The following is a 22,173-nucleotide window of genomic DNA, read 5'->3' on the forward strand; positions in this document are numbered from 1 at the left end:
GTCCCCCAGACTGATACTGTGTACATTTATATAATATCATTTTAGCATTTTAGTTATATCAACAAGTGACATCGTCATTTTGTTTGAAACTGCAAACATCCACAAATATCTGAAGACAGAATCCAACACTGAAAAGTGATTTAGGAGGAAGAGCTCTTTGATGCAGTATAGCATCTCTTAAAAAGGGTTAATCTCTTGGTCCGGATGGATTCACTGCTGAGTTTTATAAAAGTCCATAGCATGTTGAGAGACCCTTTGTTGAAATACACTCTCAAGACAGGTGAAATATCCTCAAGTTTGAAGCTGCATGCTGCTAATTCTAAAGATGTAACATGCAGAGGAGTGCTTTTCTTATCGCCAAAAATTGAAGACCAGATGCTTTTACCATAGCCAATTCAATTGAATCAAACTAGATTAATGGCCAGCCAAAAAGGCAACACTAGGCTACAGATCAAAGAATACAATGAATGAATTGAATGGACACTTTTATATTGTTATTATATAGTAGCCACCCACCAAGGTTAAAATAATTAAAGTTCAGAAATCTGAACCTTTTCCTTTTTTTAAATGATGTGTTAACTAGTTAGGCCATGTAGGCCTAACTAGTTGGTCGTGTCATGTAGCCTACCGGTAAGTCCATGTGGGCTGGGCTAGCCTGGGCACCTTATGTGTATATGAAACTTTAGTAAACGAATCAATCAATCTAACAGCAGTGTCTTGATGACTTGCCAAATTACAGAACCAGTTTGGAGTTATCCCCCCCCATGTGAATCAATATGCTTTGGATATGGTTAGTAGCCTATGATTGAAAGGGAGGAGGAGACTTCTTTCCATTGTATTTTTACAATAAATCCTGAAAATGAACTAATGATTACATTTCTATTTATTTTCTAATTTCTAACTTGACTCAAATGTGCTGTGAGCCATACTGTATAGTGAGTCAGTCTGTGCTGCAATGGCACACTCTAGTGGTATAATATATAATTACTGCTGACAACAACTTAAATTATTTCTCACAAGCTTTTATTTCGAAAAACATAGACAGGAAGCTCCCCTCCCTTCCCACTCATGCTGCACCAGCTGGCTGGAGGCTGGAGTCTGGAGCAGACATGAAAAGACGTGCTGAAATCAACATAACATTATAATCTCGAATTAACACTTATGTCACGATATCCTTTGATCTCAAAACGACGTTTCCCATGGTTTCTCCCAGCATGCATTCCGGGTTCATCTGTTTCACTTTCACTCTGGCACTTACCTTCGGCTGAACTTGACAGACACGAGGATACAGTAAGTTGAAACATTGTAGATATAAATGTGTAAGCTCGTGTTAAGAATGGAACATAATAGACATTAATATTGTCTTGGTGAAAGACACGTTTTGTTTCTACGCTTCCTGGGTCTCCTGTTAAATAATGGAACTTGTGCGGAATCGAAACCATTGTATCAACTGTCATTATCTTGTGCACGAGCCTATGGGCACCACTTGGGCCTATGAGTTGGGTTGACTCGTTTACTGTAGGCTTACTAGGCTATCACCTTATGTAGAAAGCATAGACTGCAACATGTCTGGCTTGAGAGACTAACAGGAAGTGTAAATACAATCGGAAGTTCCGAATGTATTGACCAGATGAGTCAGACTAGTTTGAGCAGGCAAATCAGCCGCGTTTTGAACAGGAAGTCATGATACAATGAGTCAAGTGGGCGGGGCTACATTAAGGTGAATACTGTGCATTAGTGCATTACTTGATTAACTAGCCAACCATGACTGAGTTTTGTGCGTAAATGAAACACCCAACATGTAAGAAAGCGACTGCTACTTTTAGGAAAGAAAAAGATTGATGTGATAGCAGCACAAATTTAAAACAGATTGTGGCCGTTGTATATGGAAAGTAAGTAGTAGCATTAAGTAATCCTGGGTTGACAAAGTGATCACACTTTACAGACTGGGTCCTCTATATTCTAAAACTTCAGCTAATGTTTTATCATTGCAATCTTATTAGAAAATGCATACATAGAATTTTAGAACTATTATTCTTCTATGAATCTGCCCCCTCTTGACAGGTGAGAAGTTCCTCGTCCCTGTTGCCACCATGTTGGCGGCTCCTGTCCTGCTGCTGCTGCTCGTACCCTGTGCTCCCTCATTAGGAGCCCAGCTACCAGAGCAAGGCCAAACCAAGGCAGCCCCCATAGCCACCAACGGCCAGCCATTCCCCTGGGACCGCATGAGGCTTCCCAAAACCGTCTCCCCCCTTCACTACGACCTCACCATTCACCCCAACCTGACCACCCTCGACTTCACCGGCGTCGCTCGCATCCACCTCGAGGTGCACGAGGACACGAGCACAGTCGTCCTCCACACCAAACAAATGGAGATATCCAAAGTGCTGCTCTTGGCACCCGAAGGCGCGAGACCGCTCCGGTTTTTGGAGTATCCTCCTTTCCACCAGCTCGCCCTGCTGTCCGACACGCTGCTGATCAAAGGGAGGAAGTATGAAGTTCAGCTGGAGTTTGCTGCCAACTTGTCTGACAGCTTCCATGGTTTCTACAAGGGCTCATACCGCACCAGCAGTGGGGAGACCCGGTAAGACTACAAAATAACATCTCTCTCACTTACTGCAGTTAAAGCAAAACAAACAAGACCATCACAAAATGGTAGCCTGCCCTCTACCAGCTACTACACTGTGTCCCCCTCCCCTGATTTTTCGCCCATTTTCTCCCCAATTGTACTTGGCCAATTCCCCCTGCTGTCCCGGTCACTTGCTCCACCCCCTCTGCCGATCTGGGGAGAGTTGTCGTCGAAGACTAGCACATGCTTCCTCTGATACATGTGCAGTTGCCACATGTATCACTTTTCACTTGACAGTGAGGAGTTTCACCGGCAGGACGTAGCATGGGGAAGGATCACGCTATTCCCCCCAGTTCTGCTTCCCACCTGCAGACATGGCCGATTGTGTCTGTAGTAGGAAATGTCTGACAAACACTGCAGCACCGCTGCCGGGAATCTAACCCGGGTCTCCACGGTGGTAGGCGAGTGCTTTTACCTCTACACACTAACCAGACGTCCCCACGACACTGTTGTTGGATATCGCAGAATATCTGATGTACTGATTTATGGCACAAAGGGAGATTACTTTATCGCACAAAACAGGAAGAGGGCCCTGTTCTTCCAGTTACAAACATAGCGAAAGCTTTCACAGTGTTTCACAGTGGTGACAGGAGCAACAGCAGGATCTATGGGAAACATGGTCTTCTTTGAGAAACAGCAGCACTAACAGTCCCACAAGCATGAGATAAAGGCTATCAATCATCTTGACCTTGGTCTTATTTGTATACGGTAATTATATCAAGGCCTCACAAAAAGATTTGCAATGATATATTGATGTTAATGCTGTACATAGCATGACTCACTTTCTTAGTGTTCTTCCAGGATGCTATCTCCAACATAATGTCACTTTAATACGTTATCAGGGTTCTGGCGTCCACGCAGTTTGAAGCGACCAGCGCTCGGGCGGCCTTCCCCTGTTTTGACGAGCCGGCCTTCAAAGCCAACTTCACCATACGGATGACGCGAGAGCCACGCCACATAGCCATCTCCAACATGCCCAAGGTACACATGGGATGTGGGGAAGTACAGTACATCCAGAGTTTCCTGTGTTTCAAAGTAGCTGGTGTACTTCATCCCCATCCCCAACCCCAAGCGCAATTACACATAAGTATTGGTCCGAAAATCAAATTCTGCTCTCATTTATCTGTCAAAAGAAGAATGGTCCGATATCTAGTCAGTTTGAGAGGCATTACGTTGTCTGTTTCACTATGCTAATTTGATTACACTGTATACTTTTCAAAAAAACAATTATTTTAAGTACTGAGGCATGGTTGCAGGATCAATGCAGTGGCAATGGCTACACAATCTGTGTTTATCAGTCCATTCCACAGTTTGCTTTTAACAACTGCAATCTACTATGTCATCATCTACATTTAATTTCCACTTCACTCATTTTCCATCTGTGATTTACCTCTTAAACCTCTCCTCTCTCTTCTCCATTCAATTTTCCATCCCCCTATACGTGTCGTGTCCCAGGTGAAAACAGTGGAGCTCCCAGGCGGTTTGCTCGAGGATTACTTTGACACCACTGTGAAGATGAGCACGTATCTGGTGGCCTTCATCATATCTGACTTTCTGTCTGTAAGCAAGACCACGCAACACGGTATCAAGGTGAGGAGGATGGACGTTACGTAGTGTCTCAACTCTCAACTCTCTCAACGACTGCTGATAATTCCCATAAAACATGGCTAGCTTTATTGGTTGCTATGCAGTCACTTATGGTAACCAGGGAACATGTTACTTTGTTTTCTCCTATTCTTTATTCTAGTGTTGAAACAATTAGTCAATTAATCGATCAACAGGAAATTAATCGATTAAAATTTTGCTAATTGATTCATCATCGTTTATGAAGTAAAAATATCAAACAGTTGTTGGAGCGTCACAAATGCTAAGATTTGCTGCTTTTCTCATTGATTTTATTATGAAATGTATACTATACTACTCTGGAAACTGGGCATTTATCAGGGGGAAAAATTGCTAGATTAATCAATAATGTAAATAATTTTTGTTTGCAGCCCTAGTTTATTCTTATGTATGTTTACTACTTTGGAGAAACAATTTCACACACTGTATATGTGGTGTATTTTTTTTTTTTTTTAAGCCACAACTCTCTTGACAAAACTGAACATACAGTTACTATGGCAATAATACCCAAGTTGCTGATGTTTACTTTCGACTTCCATCAGATTACAGTGTACGCTGTACCTGAGAAGATTGACCAGACGGCCTTCGCGTTGGATGCTGCTGTGAAGCTGCTGGACTTCTACGATGACTACTTTGATATCCCGTACCCACTGCCCAAACAGGGTCTGTGGAAATACATATTGTGTTATTTGCCACACTGATAGATAGACTTTAATTTCAGGAAAGTATCAAAGATGTAGATGAGGGAGATGTGGTTCAGATGGGACATGCAGTGTTTCTTGAAGTATTCTGTAACACCTACTGTAGTACAGTATATCGTACTGTATATGAATGAACCTAGCATATTTAGCTTTATTTATGTACTCGCTGTTGTTCCCTACAGACCTAGCTGCTATCCCTGACTTCCAGTCAGGAGCTATGGAGAACTGGGGTCTGACCACCTACCGAGAGTCGGGCCTCCTCTTTGACCCTGACAAGTCCTCAGCTTCGGACAAACTGGGTATCACCATGGTCATCGCCCACGAGCTCGCACACCAGGTAGCTGGTCTGGATCTGTTTTGTCTATCAGGGGGCCTACTGCCCTGTGCCAGTGGTTCTCAGCCTGGGAGTTGGGGATATGAGATGTTTTGATTTGATTTTGCAGGGGTTGCAAGATGGTATCGAACGTAACAATATGTATCGAATACAAAAATGTATCATCATGTGTTTACTTTGCAATAACAGAACATTTTTCAACTTCTAGGCCTCCACTAGTAAGAAAGCTGGTGAAATAGCCTGAAAGGGAAAAACAAATCAAATATCTAATGTCTACAGTACAGTACAGCTGAACAGGACTAAACCTTTAGGTGTTTGTCAGTTAATTTGCTTTTGATAGCTTTGGCTGGTTTCTGTTCTGGCATACTGTATGTCCAGTAGTTTTGGAACCTGGAAGCTGTTCTTACAGTATGTGCTCTCCCCCCTGTCCAGTGGTTTGGGAACCTGGTGACCATGGAGTGGTGGAACGACCTGTGGCTGAATGAGGGCTTTGCCAAGTTCATGGAGTTCATCTCTGTTGACCTCACCTACCCTGAGCTGCATGTGGTGAGAGCGGAGCACAGGCTGCTGACTCCCAGCTGGCACCTTACATAGAACATGTGAATCAGCACACTGAGCGCTCAGAGACCGTCTCTTCCTCTGATTTACATTACATTTACATTACTATCCACAGTACACTCTCTCACTCTACCTCTCTCTTTCTGTTCAATTCAAATTGGCATTATAGGAAAGAAATCTATGTTGCCAAAGCAGTATAATATCAACTGAAGAACTATTATAGACAGTAATAAATGGACAAACGATATTTTGAAATGTAAAAAAAAAGTCACGTGAAATGTACAAAGCTGTGTATGTTTTCTGATCGTCTCTTTGTTATCTGCACCTTCGCACTCTCTCTCTCTCAATGTCTTCCTCTCTCTTTCTGTTCTCCCAGGACGACTTCTTCCTGGGAAGGTGTTTTGATGCCATGGAGGTGGACTCCCTCAACTCCTCCCACCCGATCTCCAAACCCGTGGAAAACCCCGCCCAGATCCAGGAGATGTTCGACGACGTCTCGTACAATAAGGTCTGCCTCTCCTCCAGTCACCCGTCTCTATTGCAGCATCCATTTGATGCTGATATATTTGATGGAGCCATTGTACAGCCACTTTTCTTCTTTTTTTACTACAAAATAATTGTTTTCATCTTAAGCTTTGCTCTCTTCCATGTCACGATCAAAAGGTCCATTGGCGGGTTGAGGGACAGTAACGTTTTGTATTACAAATGCTAATGTTATTCTACCTGGTTACATTCAAGAGAAGAGTGCAGTACTACCAGTAATACAGGATAAATGTAGGATGAATGTTTGAGGGTGGACTTCTACAATGGCTACCACTATAGGTGATTCAGTTTATTATTATTATTATTATTATTATTATTAATAATAATAATAATAATAATAATAATAATAATAATAAAGGTAGTAATAATAATAATAATAATAATTTATTGGATTTATATAGCGCCTTTCTAGATACTCAATGCACTTCACATATCAGTGGAGGGAGGGAAGGGAACTCAACTCATCCACCATCAACTACATACAAACTATATAAAAACTGGAAAAAGAAACAAAACAAAATTCATAAAACGTGAATAAAGTGGTTCATAAAAAGAGCTCACCCCAAACAGAGAAAGTTTGTGATTTTTTATTTTATTTTCAGCATGTCTTGTTTGTTTTCAGGGTGCCTGTATTCTGAACATGCTGCGAGACTTCCTGACTCCTGAGGCCTTTGAGATTGGCATTATCCATTACCTGAAACGCTACAGCTACCAAAACACTGTCAACAGCCACCTGTGGGAGAGCCTGACTAATGTGAGTAGTGTGTGTGTGAGTCCATACTTTCAGCCATTGTTGTAGTTCCGAAACCTCACACAACATCACAACTGGGAAACTCAATATATCTGAGGAGCACATGAACGCAACATTAAAGTGAATGAGAAAAGGCACATAATGCTCTAGTTTGAGGGATATAATTGTCCCAGGAAATGCCTGAGGGTTTTTCAGGCAGCCAGATAAATAATATTGAATATAGTTAATTTTCCTCCTCATTTATCAATAACGCTATCAGGCAATAAATAAATAAATAAACAAATCAGACTCAGTAGTACTAGTTGTCAATATATCATCCTGATTTTGTGATTGTGCTTCTTCTCGCCAGATCTGCCAATCAGATGATATGGATGAGGGCCGAATGAAACGGAATGAATTCTGCTCCAAGAGCAAGCTCCAGTCTGTAAGTGTTCATGTCACACAGCAAGTGGTTTCAATCACAGATCGACAGTGCTGCTTACAATGATTCGAAATCATTCTCATTACGCACGGCTAGCCATGTTTGATCAAAGATGGAACTCTTGTGGCTACCCGTTACCGAGTTAATCTTTCTTGCTCCAGACTTTTTGTTCTTATTTAGTTGTACTACTTGGGAGCTACTTTGAAGAAAACCTTTCAGACTGTACACCTGCATTGGTAGCCACTCCATAAATGCCATAATAATAGAGTACATGTATTACTGTGATTAGGGGTACTTCAGTGTTGCTGACTGTAACTCTTACCTAGGAGCTGTACCCATAATCAGAGTAAAGAATGCCTCGTACTACTGATATACATGTAGTAATTGCCATGGGATTTGGTAGCCATCTTGTATCAATACAGTATTATGATGAGTGAGTGATGTGATGTTGTTTTTTCCTGTAAATGTCTAAAGTACTGTGAATATTGGCTGTCCATTCAATCTGTTCATGTTTGTTACAGTCTTAGCAGGTATGTTGTGATCACTGAGTCATGTATCCAACTGTGTTGTTGTGTGTCTCAATGTGTGTACGGATGTGTAGAAGAAATGGTACTCTGGTGACGAGCTGGACGTCAGGGCCATCATGGACACCTGGACGCTGCAGGAGGGCTTCCCACTGGTCACTGTGGAGGTCAGAGGTCGTGAGGTCAGGCTCAGTCAGGAGCGCTACCTGAAAACAGACGACCCCTCCCTCACTGAAGGGTAAAATGTGATTATGATTGAGACCCTTCTAGCAGATAGTTTAATATGACAAGTCCTTTTCAAACAGTATACAAGTCATAGCAAAACAGTAAAAAAACAAAAAAAAAACGTACAAGTTCCTCTTCCTGCGTTCATCCAGAATCTATCTGGGGTTAGTATTCCAGGTGATTCTTTCTTGAGGTTATGTGATAGAACGGACCTAATTAGTAGTAGTAGTAGTAATACAATACTCTTGACCAACCCTTGTAACTTCTGAGATCTGAAAGGAGAGCAGTTGATTGTTTATGTTGTCAAATTAAAACCGTCTATAGCTACATACTGTATATATAGCTCTAGCATTTTGTCTTCATTTCCTGTAATAATCATTTGTGTTGATAGATTCCTGTGGCAGATCCCACTGACGTACATGACCAGCGCCTCCAGCACCATCCACCGCTTCCTGCTCAAGACCAAGACTGGTGAGAGTTTTGCTGACTTTGCTATGACGCACATTTTTCATCCTTCAGCCCGATGTAAGAATTCTGTTAAATTCTTTTCAAATGCTATAAAATCTAAAAATCTACAGATTCTGTGTTATGTGCAATACCCAATGGCCATGTTTACTATATATTACTACGTTTACTAATTAAATATTGTCCATAATCTGGTTAAGACCTTATTCAGACGATTGCTCATCCCTGTTGCTCTGATTAAACTAATTGGTTAGTGTCCCGCCTACAGAAAAAAAAGCAAAAAAAAAAAAGTATGAAGCTCCCCCCTCTTTGAATGGGCAATACTATGTTACTTCCTAGTAGTAATAGTAAATATTGCAGGCCGCCATGTTTTTTGTTGATGTAAAAATTTACCCATAATGCTATGCGAGTCCTGAGTTTGGAGACGCCTCACCCACACCCCTCCAAATAAAACTTCTCACGGCCCACTGTGCAGGGTGGGAATTACGTGCAGGCCATGGAGGCCATGGCCTCCGTTCATTCAAAGTGGTCACCTAAAACACGCTGATCTCCTCCTCCCTGTAGATGTCCTGTACCTGCCAAAGGAGGTGGACTGGGTGAAGTTCAATGTGGACATGAGTGGCTACTACATGGTCCACTATGAAGGCCAGGGATGGAGCTCTCTTATCAGACTGCTGCAGCACAACCACACAGCGCTCAGCAGCAACGACCGCGCCAGCCTCATCAACAACGTCTTCCAGCTGGTCAGGTCTGTGAAAAATCTATTCACACTGAGCCTGCCAGCGGCATACAGCTCTGGTGCACCGGGTGTGTTTCTCTCCCTTCTGTTTGTGTCAGAGGGGTCGGATCAGATATGCAGCCATTTACTTCAATGCAGCTGCTGTACTGGCATGTTGACCGATCTGAAGACAGAACCGCATCATATACGCATGGTTTACTTTCTATTTTTGTCTGAGTATACAGTGGTCATTGCATATTTGAGCCATATACAGTAAATGTATATAAATGCCAAGATTTTGATAACTATAGTCATTTATCATCAATACAGCAAACAAAAAAGAGAATACATGAAAAGTCACTGAAATAAGGATCTATGGAGCTACTGAGAAGCCTTCTATTTGGCTACAGTAGGCCTACACTTATGGAAAAATAAGCAAAACTAGATACCGTAAATTCCGGACTATAAGCCGCACCTTTTTTCCCGTTTTTTGGCCTTTTTTGGCCCCTGCGGCTTATATAACGGTGTGGCTTATCTATGGATTTTTTCCAAAAAAAAAAAAAAAAAATCTCTCTTTTTTAGCACTCTTTCTAACTATAAATCCACTTCTGTTTTAATTTCCTCTCTTGCCCTCTTTTCACCACACCGCGGACACTGTGTGCACTGTAAAAAACAACACAGGTGGTGTTGTGTTATGTTGTTTTGTTGAAATGTTAATAAATGGGAGCTTCCTCAAACAGCCATCTCTTTCCCGACAATCCCCTCTGTGCATGAACCCTTACATATGGTAATTAAACATTAAAACACAAAAAAAAAAACACAAAAAAAAAACATTAAAACACCCGCGGCTTATAGTCCGGTGCGGCTTATATAAAAAAATAGTCAACTTTGCAGGTGCGGCTTATACACCGGTGCGCCTTATAGTCCGGAATTTACGGTAATTGTGTTCCCTTACCAACAGATAAAGTGTAGATAGATGCAACACAACCAGCAGAACAAGAATGAACCTGGTGTAGCAGCTTAAAATGCTGTGCTGCAACTGGAGCAGCATTTGACTGGCAGCCGATTTTCCTTTTTTCTTTTTCTGATTTCCCCCCTATTTTCTCCCCAATTATACTTGGCCAATTTGCTCTCCTATTTTCTGCCCTGGTCGCTGTTCCACCCTCTGCTAATCTGGGGAGAGCCAAGACTAGCACCATGCTTCCTCCAACACATGCCAGTTGCCAGCCGCTTCTTTTCACCTGACAGGGGGAGCTTCACCGGTAGGACCATTGGTAGCACGTAGCACGTAGCACGTGGACGGATCACGTGGACGGATCACCCTATTCCCACCAGTTCCCTTCCACCCCGACCAGGCGCCCCGACCGACCAGAGGAGGCGCTAGTGCTGGCAGCTGATTAATTCATATTAATTTGAAGTGCTTCATTTGTGTTCCAGTGTAGGGAAGGTGAGGCTGGACATGGCTCTGGAGCTGTCCCTGTACCTGTCCAAAGAGACTCAAGTCAATGCTGTAACCCAGGGCCTGGGGGAGCTGGTCCCACTCTACAAACTGATGGAGAAGAGAGACATGATGGCTCTGGAGAACCAGATGAAGGTTAGTGAAGACTAATAGAGAGCCAAAGTGAAATATCAATTCCTGCTTCAGCACTGTAACAGAGATTTTCATCCGCCATTTATTTTCCCATAGACATATCGTAAAATGCTTATAAAAATAGTTTTACTTGGTCAAACCAAACGGTTCAGATATATTTAGAAATAGGAGAGACCACATAACATTTCACTCTGACCAAAACGTAAAAAACTGCGAATTTGAAGAAAATGCTTTTTTCATGCAGTGCAGAGTTCAGCAAGCATGCAGTGAGAGTGATTGATACAATGGCTACATGTGCATTCATCTGTCTTCCCCAGGGTTACATCGTGGAGCTGTTCCGAGAGTTGATTGACCGGCAGGAGTGGAGTGACTCTGGCTCCGTGTCTGAGCGAGTGCTGAGGAGCTACCTGCTGCTGTTTGCCTGCGTCAGGAACCATCCGCCCTGTGTGGCCACCGCCACCCAGCTCTTCAACCAGTGGAGGGAGTCTGACGGCAACATGAGGTCAGGACTCAACACCCCGTCTCCACACTTTCCTTGAACTCTTTTGATAGTTAATAAGTATAACTATTGTTACAGGGCCTAAAGCAGTGCAGGAAACATTTTTGTACATTTTCATTACTTTACCACACACTAGATTATTAAAAGAGAGCTGGCAAAATAATGGATGTCACCTGCCACAGTGGCTGGTAGTGTGGTTAACTAGCATTGACATAAACTAACACTAACATTAACTAGTATGGCTGCCTGTCATGCCTGGTTGCGTTTTCCCACCCAGAGTCAAAATCTCACCTCTGTTATTCTCTTCTGGCATCTTGTTTTCCCTCTTACAGTTTTTCTCAATCGTTTAGATGCATTTTCCAAAATGCTAACATCATTCTCAAAACTGTGCAATTCCCAAAAACAGTAAAAGTGTTTCTTACAACACAATTTTTATTTTATTTTTTATTTGTTGTTAAAAATAGAGAAGTGGCTCACTGGTGACTCTTTTGTACTTGATATTTTCGCATGTAGCCTACATATCAGGCTCACAAAAGTACACTCTGTTTTGACCCATGGCAAGTCATTGTGAGATGAGAATTGGATCAGCCACAATAAAGTCAAAATGTGCTTTAGTATCTGCATTTTGTGTGAACACAATGAGAGTTGAATTAGTGCCATGGTCAATTCATGTTGTGGGGTATTGCAGCACTATTTTGACAATGCAATTACTTTTTGGGGATTGAGACACTAGAGTGTGTTAGCATAAGTTAGCATACATTTATGCATAAATGAATGACAGCAATCCAGAAAAGCCAGCCATATTGGCTTTGCTTTAGTTTATTTGACACTTATTAAAAAAATACATGCTACACAAGACATGCATCTTAAAGAACACCAAGGATCTCACAATAAAGTCAAAGACCTGTTTCCATTGTGGTCCTTGGGGCATTGAAGAATATCAGGGATTGTGTTCTCTGAACTCAAAGCCTTCCCTGTTTTTCAGTCTCCCCACTGACGTCGGCATGGCTGTGTTTACTATTGGAGCCCGGACACCAGAAGGGTGGAACTTCCTGTTTGAGAAGTACCGCCATTCGCTGCAACAGATATCCGTCAAGAGTCGTATAAAGTCCGCTCTGACCATCAGCCCCCTGCAGGATAAACTCAAGTGGTGGGTACTTTATATGCATAGTGGAATAGAGTAAAGAAAAAATAAATCCTAGTCGAAGTACAGGGAATGTTAATTTTGGAATGTGTATTATAGCGGAAGTCTGCAACCTCTTTTTCCTCCTTCCCACCTTCTTCTCCATGACTCTTTCTCTCTATCCTCCACTCTTTTCCCTCTGTCCATTTCTCTGTCTTTCTCCATCTCTGCCCCCTCCCTCTCTGTCCATAGGATGATGGAGCAGAGTCTGCATGGTGAGGTGATGAAGACTCACGACCTTCCTCATGTGGTCATCGCTATCAGCAGGAACCCCCGTGGCTACAAGCTGGCCTGGGACTTCCTCCGTGCCAACTGGCACGCCCTGGTTAAGAAGTCAGTCTCTGCTCTCAACCCATCTCACATTTAGATTTCTGACTTCTTCTTTTTTGCCTTTGTCAACCTGGAAGGATCATGGGAAGTCCAGTATAGTCTACGTAGTTAGTATGACCACAGTCTTGCTGTTGGGTTAGGAGTTGACTGACTCCCTCAAAGGCAGAGAGTGTTCTTCCTGCACTTTTCCTTCCCAGACTAGTCAAACACTTTCATTTACAAACTCACTTCTCTAACCTTCTCTAACCTTTAGGTTAGCACCACCTCCATCTCTCTCATTGATAAAAGTTCAAGTAGTGCTGGGTATCACACTGAATCTGAGCGCTTTGACTAACATGGTTAGAATTGAACCCTAGGGGCAGCAGGAAGCTATGTCCAAATTGTAGATCAATGACAAACAACCTGTGTGCTGTGGCTACTTGTAAGCCAGGATTGACTCTCACATTAATACATGACTTCTTAATGCTTGAGCTGACTACAAGACCACCACTTGCATAATAATAATAATAATAATAATATTACAGAAATTGGAAGTTCTTTGGATGTGTGACAGTTTTTTGACCCCACAGGTTTGACCTTGGCTCCAGTTCCATAGCACGCATGGTGACCGGAGTGACCAACCAGTACTCTACCAGGGAGATGCTGGATGAGGTCAGCTTTTTATTATTATTTTTACAGGTTTTGCAATATAATACAAACTCTCTTCCGACTATACATAGTTAATTGTGCTGTCCTACTTTCAAGCTTGTCCACCAAAGGAATGTGCATTTTTTGTATGTATGGCAAATATAGGATGCATTTTCAAGTCTACCTTCACTGTGTGCGCTCAGGTGCGAAGCTTCTTCAGCTCTCTGACTGAGGAGACAGGCTCAGAAATGAGGTGCATCCAGCAGACGTATGAGTCCATTGAGGACAACATACGCTGGATGGACAGCCACCTCCCTCTGCTGCAGACCTGGCTGGACGCACGCAGACCCAGGCCCAGCACACCACCACAGAGGCATGAGGATTTATAGGTCCAGAAAGACAGCAGTTTTCAGTGGGTAATATCACCACTCAATGGGTGTCCCAGTGGCTCACCTGGTAGGATGTGTACCACAAAGGCTGAGTCTTTTGCGCGGCCGACCCGGGTTCGAATCCAGCCTGTGGTCCTTTGACGCATGTCATCCCCACCTTTCCTGACTGCCTACTGTTCTATCAAAATAAAGGCAACATGGGAGCTACACTCTAAAAACTCATCAGGGGTTTAATGGGGTTCCTGTCAGACCCAAATCCAGTAGGCACAATAGGATCCACCACTATATTAAAATATCCCTTAAGAGTGATGTGAAGAACCCCCCTTTCTTTGTGCAAGTACCGTCAGGAATCACAAAACCCTTTATGAATGGGTTCTTCAAGGAACCTTCTGAGGTTCCTCACTTACCTGTTATAATATCGAGGTCCCTTGAAAAACGTTTTACTTTTTAGAGTGTAGTTTCACAGTGATGGCGCTCTAGCATGGTCTTTGCACCTGAATATTTCTGTTGAAAGCTGTGAAGGAGACGTTAAAAAGGAATGTCAAAACTGCAGGACTGAATGTAACAATATTCATAAAACTCCTTTACAATGTTTTGACTACCCTACAGTAATTTTTTTACAGCATAATATGATCTTCAAATAATAATAATAAGAAGAAGAAATAAATTTGTATTGGTGACATACACAATCATACACAGTATACATAGTGAAATGCTTTGTACCTGTTCTGTTCCGACTCAGTAAGTAAACACCTGTTGCCGGTTTTAATTACCTACCTTGTTAATAGGTCGAGATAAAAAGGATTACCGGTAGTCTTTAGCATGTGGCCCTCGCACTGGTACACCTAAATGGATTCGAAGTTGGAAACCCTCATTAATGTTTTGCTTGCACCTGCATTACTTCCTGCCTTTTAGACACAATGGCCGCTGGTGAAAAAGGTCCATGGGCCAAGGAAGAACTGATTCCATGTCGATTGGCCAAAAGTGGGCATGCTGGTGGGCATGTCATTTCACCAAAAGGTGTATAACTGCCTTACAGGGGGTTCTTGGCCTTGATCTATGCTCTACTGAGCACATTTTCTAGTAATTTATGTAAATGTCTTTAAAAGACGAATAAGAAAGTTGAAGTCTGGTACTGCTGTATTTTTTTGACTCCATATTAGAAGCTTAGAGGCTTTTCTTCATGCTTTTGTATTTGTTTTACTTGAATGTTCAAGATTTGTGTGGATGAGTGCAGTGGTGGTAGGTGTTGTAGAAGTCCCTCTGTATAACTGCAGACAATGCCCTCTGTAGACAAATAACTACAGTAGGATATTGCAGTGCAAAATTCTGGTGTCTCAACCAACTAGTTATCAGACGGTTCCTTATAACTTCCAACAAATGAAGAGAAAGCTTGGATTTTCATGAAGCAGTACCTTTTAAAATGTGGGACTTCTACAACGGCTGCATCTGAATTCTGAAACTTTTTCTATTGCACTTGTTAGCTTTCTGTTGTCTTTAAGTGTTATGTAACTGACTTAAATGTATTTTCTAAGCCGGCACGGCTGTATGTTTCTGAGTGTTAAAGCCTCTGTCCGATATGTTAAGATTTTTCTGCTGTTTATGATTGAATGTTCAAGATGTGTGATGAATATGAATTCAAGAACTTTATTGGAATACTTCAGCAATACCAAATTAACAGTTTATTTATTTTCATGCTACTATAATATCACTCTTTTTGTAGGAGAGCTTTCCTAGCATTTCTGTTTTGTAAGCTGAAAATGTGTTGTTTTGAATAAAATGTGTGCTTGTTAAATCCTGAATAAAATGGTCAAAAAGTAAAGTCTTCCATTTCCTTATACACATCAGGGACCATGTTGGAATTAAGTGTTTACACTTTCATAAGCTATCCCTTGGATTGTTTATTGTCTCTATATCCATGAATAAAGTCAGTCAGTCAATCAATCAATCAATCAATCAATCAAAAGGCTTATTTCCATTGTAGACTTTGTATTACCCTGATATCAACCTAACCAATCATCACTCCTCATGCCTAAACCTAACCAATCATCACTCCTAATGCCTAAACCTAACCAGTCATCAAAGCATGCTCGTTTTAGTTTAATCCAAATATGAAGTATGATTGAATGTGGCAGCTCTTAATTTTCTGACCACTAGAGGGTAGGGCTGGGCAATATATCGATCTTATATTGATATTGTGATATAAGATTAGATATAGTATCATCTTCGATTTTGGATATCGTGATATGGCATGTATTTTTTCCTGGTTTTAAAGGCTGCATTACAGTGAAGTGATGTGTTTTTCTGAATTTACCAGACTGTTCTAGCTGTTATATTCAGGGATTTCCAATAGGCTAGTAGTGCTTTCACAGTCCAGCTGAGTGAAAATAGTAGCCAGCTGGGCGTCACATGTCAATAGACCCTTTTCACCGGGGCCATTTTGTGTCGAAAAGGCAGGGTAAACACTGGTGCAAGCAAGACACTAATGAGGGTTTCCAACTTACAATCATGTTGATTGACAGCTGAAATGTAACATTTTAAAAACCAGAGAGGTCAAACTTTTTACAGCGGGATTTTGGTCAAACTCTGTTCTCTCTCTCTCTCTCATTCTCTCTCTATGTTGCTCACTCAAAGGAAAGCCAGGCTACCTTCAGGTAAATTCAGTTAAATTCAGCTTTGGGTGTGTAGTTTACCATGTAAGCTTCAGTCCTCCCACAGTAAGCCTGCATGGTACAAATCCAGTGTGCGGGATTTTGTTGCATGTTCTTCTCTCTTCCTCTCCAGCTTTATGTTGATTGACAGCTGAAATGTAATTTTTTTTAAACCAGACAGGTCAAACTTTTTACAGCGGGATTTTGGCTTAACTCTGTTCTCTCTCTCACACACACATGAAAGCGATGCTTCCTTCAGGTACATTCAGTACATTCAGCTTGGGGCGTGGTGGTTGCTTAAACCTGCTCTAAACCTCTGGTGTCACTCCACATTTACTCTTTAGGCAAGGTGTTGCAATAGTCTACTGGAAATATCTTTGACCCAGTAATGTTGTTTCTTATTAACTTTTATAATTGAAATGTTATATGTATGCCTTGTGGATGAAATTCAACTTGGTTGCTAAGAGTTGCATGTTGGGCAATTTGAGTAATTACCATAATGAGCTAATTGCCAAAACTGGAAATTAGCATGAATTATATAAATCGTGAGGCTGAAACCAGGAAATTGTTATACTGTATTGTTGCTTTTAATCAATTTAGAGGGGTGATCTTGGGATCACCTTTGGGATCACCACATGCCTAGCCTTCTTTGGAAGACAATTCACAAGACTTCATGTTTGTTTGTCTGCCAATTTAGCAATTGGCCTTGGTGGAGGTCTGTGATCTAGTAGATTGTTGATTTATGAGATCACTATTATTTGATACAATTACTCATTGACTTTGGGACCAGGACCACCATGCATTTAACAAAAAAAAAAGAAAAAAGAGAAGAAAAACTTCTGAAGAGAGGATTTCTTTGAACTTTAATTATATAATTGAACTGAAATGGGGGGGGGGGGAGTACATGAGAATAAATAAATACAAACAACCTACAATATTCAACATATTGGTAAACTATATCTACAGTACAGTCAGTCAGGCAAGAGGCACAAAATCAAAATGAAAAGTTGCTCACTACATGAATGGATCTAAATTGACTTAACGCATCTGATCTGCAGACAAAAGACATTCATAAGGTTTCTCCTCTGTATGCACTCGGAGAGGATTTGTGAGAGCTGGATGACCAGAAAAGCTTGTCCCGCCATAGACAGAGCTGTGAGGTTTCTCGCCTGTGTGAACTCTCATGTGCCTTTTCAAATGCTGAGCAAGGCGGAATCTCTTCCCGCAGTAGACACAGCTGTGAGGTCTCTCACCTGTGTGAACTCTCGTGTGCCTTTTCAAATCCCCACCACGGGCAAATCTTTTCCCACAGGTGTTGCAAACATGTGGCTTCTCGCCTGTGTGGATGATAAAATGCTGGTCATGTACTGATCGACAGGTGAATCCTTTTCCACAAACTCTGCATCTGAATGGCTTTTCACCACTGTGGGTTCTCATGTGATGTTGTAACATTGATAAGTAAGGAAACTCTTCACTACAACTGTCACACTTGTACAGTTTCTTGTTTGGTGTCTGCTCAGTAGTTCTAATTGATCTTGTGTTCCCAGAGCTGGATGTGTTGTAAGCTTGGGTCTCAGCTACAGGCCAGTTGTGAGAGAGGAGCTGGCAGTCACTGTCTGGTTCTTCTGATACTGCAGAGCCCTCTCTGTCAGATTCAGATGAGATGTTGACTAGCTCTCTCTCTGCTACACTCTGAGTTTGGTAAAGATCTGAATGCAGAGACTGATGTTCACTGTGATCACTTCCATCATAAGCAGGAGTCAACTTAAAGATATCAGCCTCCTCCCACAGTAAAGGCTGCTCTCCCTCCTGACTGGTGCAGAGTTCCTCCTGTTCCTCTTTAATCTGTGGAGGCTCTGGGTCCTCTCGACCCAGACTGAAGTTCCTCTGCTGGTTACAGTGCTGCTGGTCAAGGAGAACCTCCTTCTTAATGGCAGATGGCTGTGGGGGGTCTGTAGGGTGGATGAGACAGGAAGGAACACTTGATCAAAAAATACAACTCGGTTTAAGTTTTATGTACCCGATAAAAACATAGCGGTTATTTCAGAACCAAGGACAGGGGCAGCGCTATTTGTTGCGCGTTACGTGATCATCTGATAATATATCTATCTATAGATATTTTTTTGATAGATGCAGTCAGTCAGCATGCTGTTGGAGATGGCACGATGGCTTCAGATAATCATAATCCGCATCTTGTAAGGAACGCTCTGTTTAGCTGTGCCTGGGTGGTTAACTGCTTACCTTTTGTTCTGTTCGGCTAAAACGTTGGTTAAATCGTCATGGAGAAGGGAAGAGACAGAGAAGGGAAAAGAGAAAGAGGCAGCCTATCGAAGAAATTTAATCTCAAGGCCAAGCAACAGCATTTGAACCAACCAACCAACCAACCATGATAAACAACATACATCAAATCCATATGATTTGGCAGCCCAAGAGACTGGATTACAGACCCTGAACTGAAACAAAACAAACTGAAATCACATATACTGTAGGTTGCTTCCCGGGTCTTCTTGCTAAATGACAGACTCTGACCTACCATGGCAACATTCTTTCAGAATCACGACAGCAAATCAAAACACAGCCACCAACTGACCAATAGGAAGGCAGCGGGATCCTCACAACATGGCGCGTAAACAAATGATACCCAAACACAACTTCACATTCTCTACAGTCCACATTTAGCTATTAGCCTTGGTGGACGTCTGTGCTCTAAGAGTGCTCATCTAGTTCGATTACTCATTGACTTAAAGGGCATCATGGACTTATTGAAGTAAAAAAAAAAGAGGGGGCGGGGATAATTATTTGAAATTTAAATATAAATGAACTGGAAACAAACAAACAAAATAATAATACGGTAATAATAATAATAATTGATTGCATTTATATGAGAATGAGAATCACTTTTATTGCCACAGTAGGTAATTAGATTACATGCGAGGAATTTGACTTAGTCTAAGTATGCAGCGTAGTGGATCAACATCAATAATCAGAAGACAAATCAAGAGATACAATTACTAAAAATCAAAAATGAATTCCAATATATACAGTAAGTAGGAAATAATTTACAATACAAAAGATGCTCTATGGAGGTTAAAGAGAATATAAAGTAAAATAATGGAATAAAAATATTCTGGTGAGAGAAGCAGCTATGATACACATGTAGCGCCTTTTCTAGATACTCAAAGTGCTTCACAAATGGGGGGGGGGGGGGGGGGGGGGACACTCAAACTCATCCACCACTGATGTGTAGCACCCACCTGGGTGATGCACGGCAGAACGCCCACCACACATCAGCTATCATGTTGGAGAGGTGAGGACATTATGAATCAACAGTATGCAGGTTTTCATTCCAGCTCAACACTACAGCAGCTGATTCCACTGATTAGCACAACTTCATCCAGAGAGGGAAACCAACTGGTGAAATCAGATGGTGAAGTGTTTTGGTTGAAATGAAAGTGTGCGTACTCTTGGCTGATACAGATGAAGCCACTGATGAAGCTCCACATTTTATTGCATGCTTGATAAACTACAGTGCGTGTTTGTTCCATGCCCACCAAAAATTGTTTAAGGAAGAAAAAAGAAAAGTGCCCTGGTATTTACAGTGTTCTCTGGGATTCTCTTAGTTGTTCTTGTTAACATTTTTTCATATCAAGTAATTTATTTTGGACAGTCGTGAGCTTGTTCAGGTTTGATCTGCTACTGAACCCCAGAAACTGTATCTTATGGTTTTTCCTCTGTATGGGTCCGAATGTGTTCTTTCAAGCAAAAGCTTCCCACAAGTGCTGCACTTATGGCATTTCCCCTGTGTGGGTTCTGATGTGCAGTTTCAAACTGCTGCTGACAGCAAATCTTTTCCCACACAAAAGACATTCAAAAGGTCTCTCCCCTGTATGCACTCGGATATGCGTTGTGAGAGCTGAACGACTGGCAAACGTCTTCCCACAGTACATACAGCTGTGAGGTTTATCACCTGTGTGAACTACTCTCATGTGCGTTTTCCAATTCTCAGCACGGTTGAATCTCTTCCCGCAGTGGACACAGCTGTACGGTTTCTCACCTGTGTGAACTCTCATATGCCTTTTCAAATCCTGAGAACGGGTGAATATCTTCCCGCAGGTGTTGCAATGTGGCTTCTCACCTGTGTGGATTCTAACATGCTGGTCGTGGTTTGATTGAATGGTGAATCCTTTTCCGCAAACTCCGCATATGAAAGGCTTTTCCCCGGTGTGAGTTTTCCTGTGTTTTTCCAAGTCGGACTTCTGGTTGCACGTTTTCCCACAAAAGTCACATTTGAAAGGCTTTTCACTAGTGTGGGTTCTCATGTGAATCTTTAAGTATGCCAAGGTAGGAAAACCTTTACCGCAACTGCCACACTTGTACAGGTTCTTGTTTGGTTTCGGCTCAGTACTCCTGGTTGATCCTGCGTTCTCACAGCTGGATGTGTTGTAAGCTTGGCTCTCAGCTACCTGAGAGAGGAGCTGGCGGTCACTGTCTGGTTCTGATACAGCAGAGCCCTCTCTGTCAGATACAGATGAGATGTTGGCTAGAGGCTCTCTCTCTGCTACACTCTGAGTTTGGTAAGGATCTGAATGCAGAGACTGATGTTCACTGTGGTCACTTCCATCATAAGCTGGAGTCAACTTAAATATATCAGCCTCTTCCCACAGTAAAGGTTGCTCTCCCTCCTGACTGGTGCAGAGTTCCTCCTGTTCCTCTTTAATCTGTGGAGGCTCTGGGTCCTCTTGACCCAGACTGAAGTTCCTCTGCTGGTTACAGTGATGCTGGTCAAGGAGAACCTCCTCCTGAATGACAGGTGGATGTGGGGAGTCTGTAGGGGAGAGGAGACAGGAAGGAACACTTGATCAAAAAATACAACAGTTTAAAGGGACAGCTCACCCTAAAATCGGAAATACATATTTTTCCTCTCACCTGTAGTGCTATTTATCCATCTATATCGTTTTGTGTTAGTTGCCTGAGTTTTAGATATATATCGGATTTCTGCCTCCTCTCCAATACAATGGAACTGGATGGCACTCGGCTTGTGGTGCTCAAAGTGCCAAAGAAATACAGTTGAGAAACTCAACAGCAATGTCTCTTTCCTGAAATCATGACCCGGTTACTCAAGATCAGTGCTGACCAATTTGGGGCCCTGTTTGTTTTGGCCCGCCACAGATTTTGGGGGAAAAAAGTCTATATGAGTATATGAGCTATGAACACCATTTATATTATTGCATGTTTTTGTAGATTGTGTACATTGTGTAGATTACAATTAGTATGGTTATTATTAGTATTACTATGCTAAGGAAGGTATAGCTCATATAATATAATGTATCATATCGTTAATTTCAAGCTCAATTCTTACCCAGAGAAAAGGTACAGCACTGAAAATGTAACAAGCAATAGTTTTAAACATC

The 22,173-nt window shown here is 41.9% G+C and overlaps 1 protein-coding gene across 2 annotated transcripts; it reads left to right on the forward strand.

Annotated features, from left to right (window-relative positions):
* The first annotated feature begins 1,109 nt into the window (after positions 1 to 1,109).
* On the forward strand, positions 1,110 to 15,927 carry erap1b (endoplasmic reticulum aminopeptidase 1b). 2 transcript variants are annotated; one of them, XM_083644632.1, is made up of 19 exons: positions 1,110 to 1,294; positions 2,065 to 2,584; positions 3,472 to 3,610; positions 4,085 to 4,219; positions 4,795 to 4,915; positions 5,136 to 5,290; positions 5,720 to 5,833; positions 6,222 to 6,353; positions 7,011 to 7,142; positions 7,489 to 7,563; positions 8,162 to 8,322; positions 8,701 to 8,780; positions 9,339 to 9,522; positions 10,930 to 11,086; positions 11,401 to 11,585; positions 12,568 to 12,732; positions 12,958 to 13,098; positions 13,665 to 13,746; positions 13,926 to 15,927. In XM_083644632.1, the coding sequence occupies exons 1-19, from the start codon at positions 1,162 to 1,164 to the stop codon at positions 14,109 to 14,111; spliced, it is 2,997 nt and encodes a 998-aa protein (XP_083500758.1). In that variant the 5' UTR covers positions 1,110 to 1,161; the 3' UTR covers positions 14,112 to 15,927. The 2 variants fall into 2 exon arrangements, with proteins under 2 accessions (XP_083500758.1, XP_083500759.1); XM_083644633.1 differs by having other exon boundaries at positions 1,110 to 1,290.
* Positions 15,928 to 22,173: the final 6,246 nt, after the last annotated feature.

This window comes from Poromitra crassiceps (genome assembly GCF_964638095.1).
Source record: "Poromitra crassiceps genome assembly, chromosome: 10".
Lineage (NCBI taxonomy): Eukaryota > Metazoa > Chordata > Actinopteri > Beryciformes > Melamphaidae > Poromitra > Poromitra crassiceps.

What these genes read in the sequence shown, in the direction of transcription:
- erap1b (XM_083644632.1), top strand. Translation starts at nt 1,162, where the DNA reads ATGTCACGATATCCTTTGATCTCAAAACGACGTTTCCCATGGTTTCTC. An exon ending in GTACCCACTGCCCAAACAGG is followed by an intron (nt 4,916 to 5,135) that starts GTCTGTGGAAAT and finishes TGTTCCCTACAG; the next exon opens with ACCTAGCTGCTATCCCTGAC. An exon ending in CCTGCTCAAGACCAAGACTG is followed by an intron (nt 8,781 to 9,338) that starts GTGAGAGTTTTG and finishes TCCTCCCTGTAG; the next exon opens with ATGTCCTGTACCTGCCAAAG.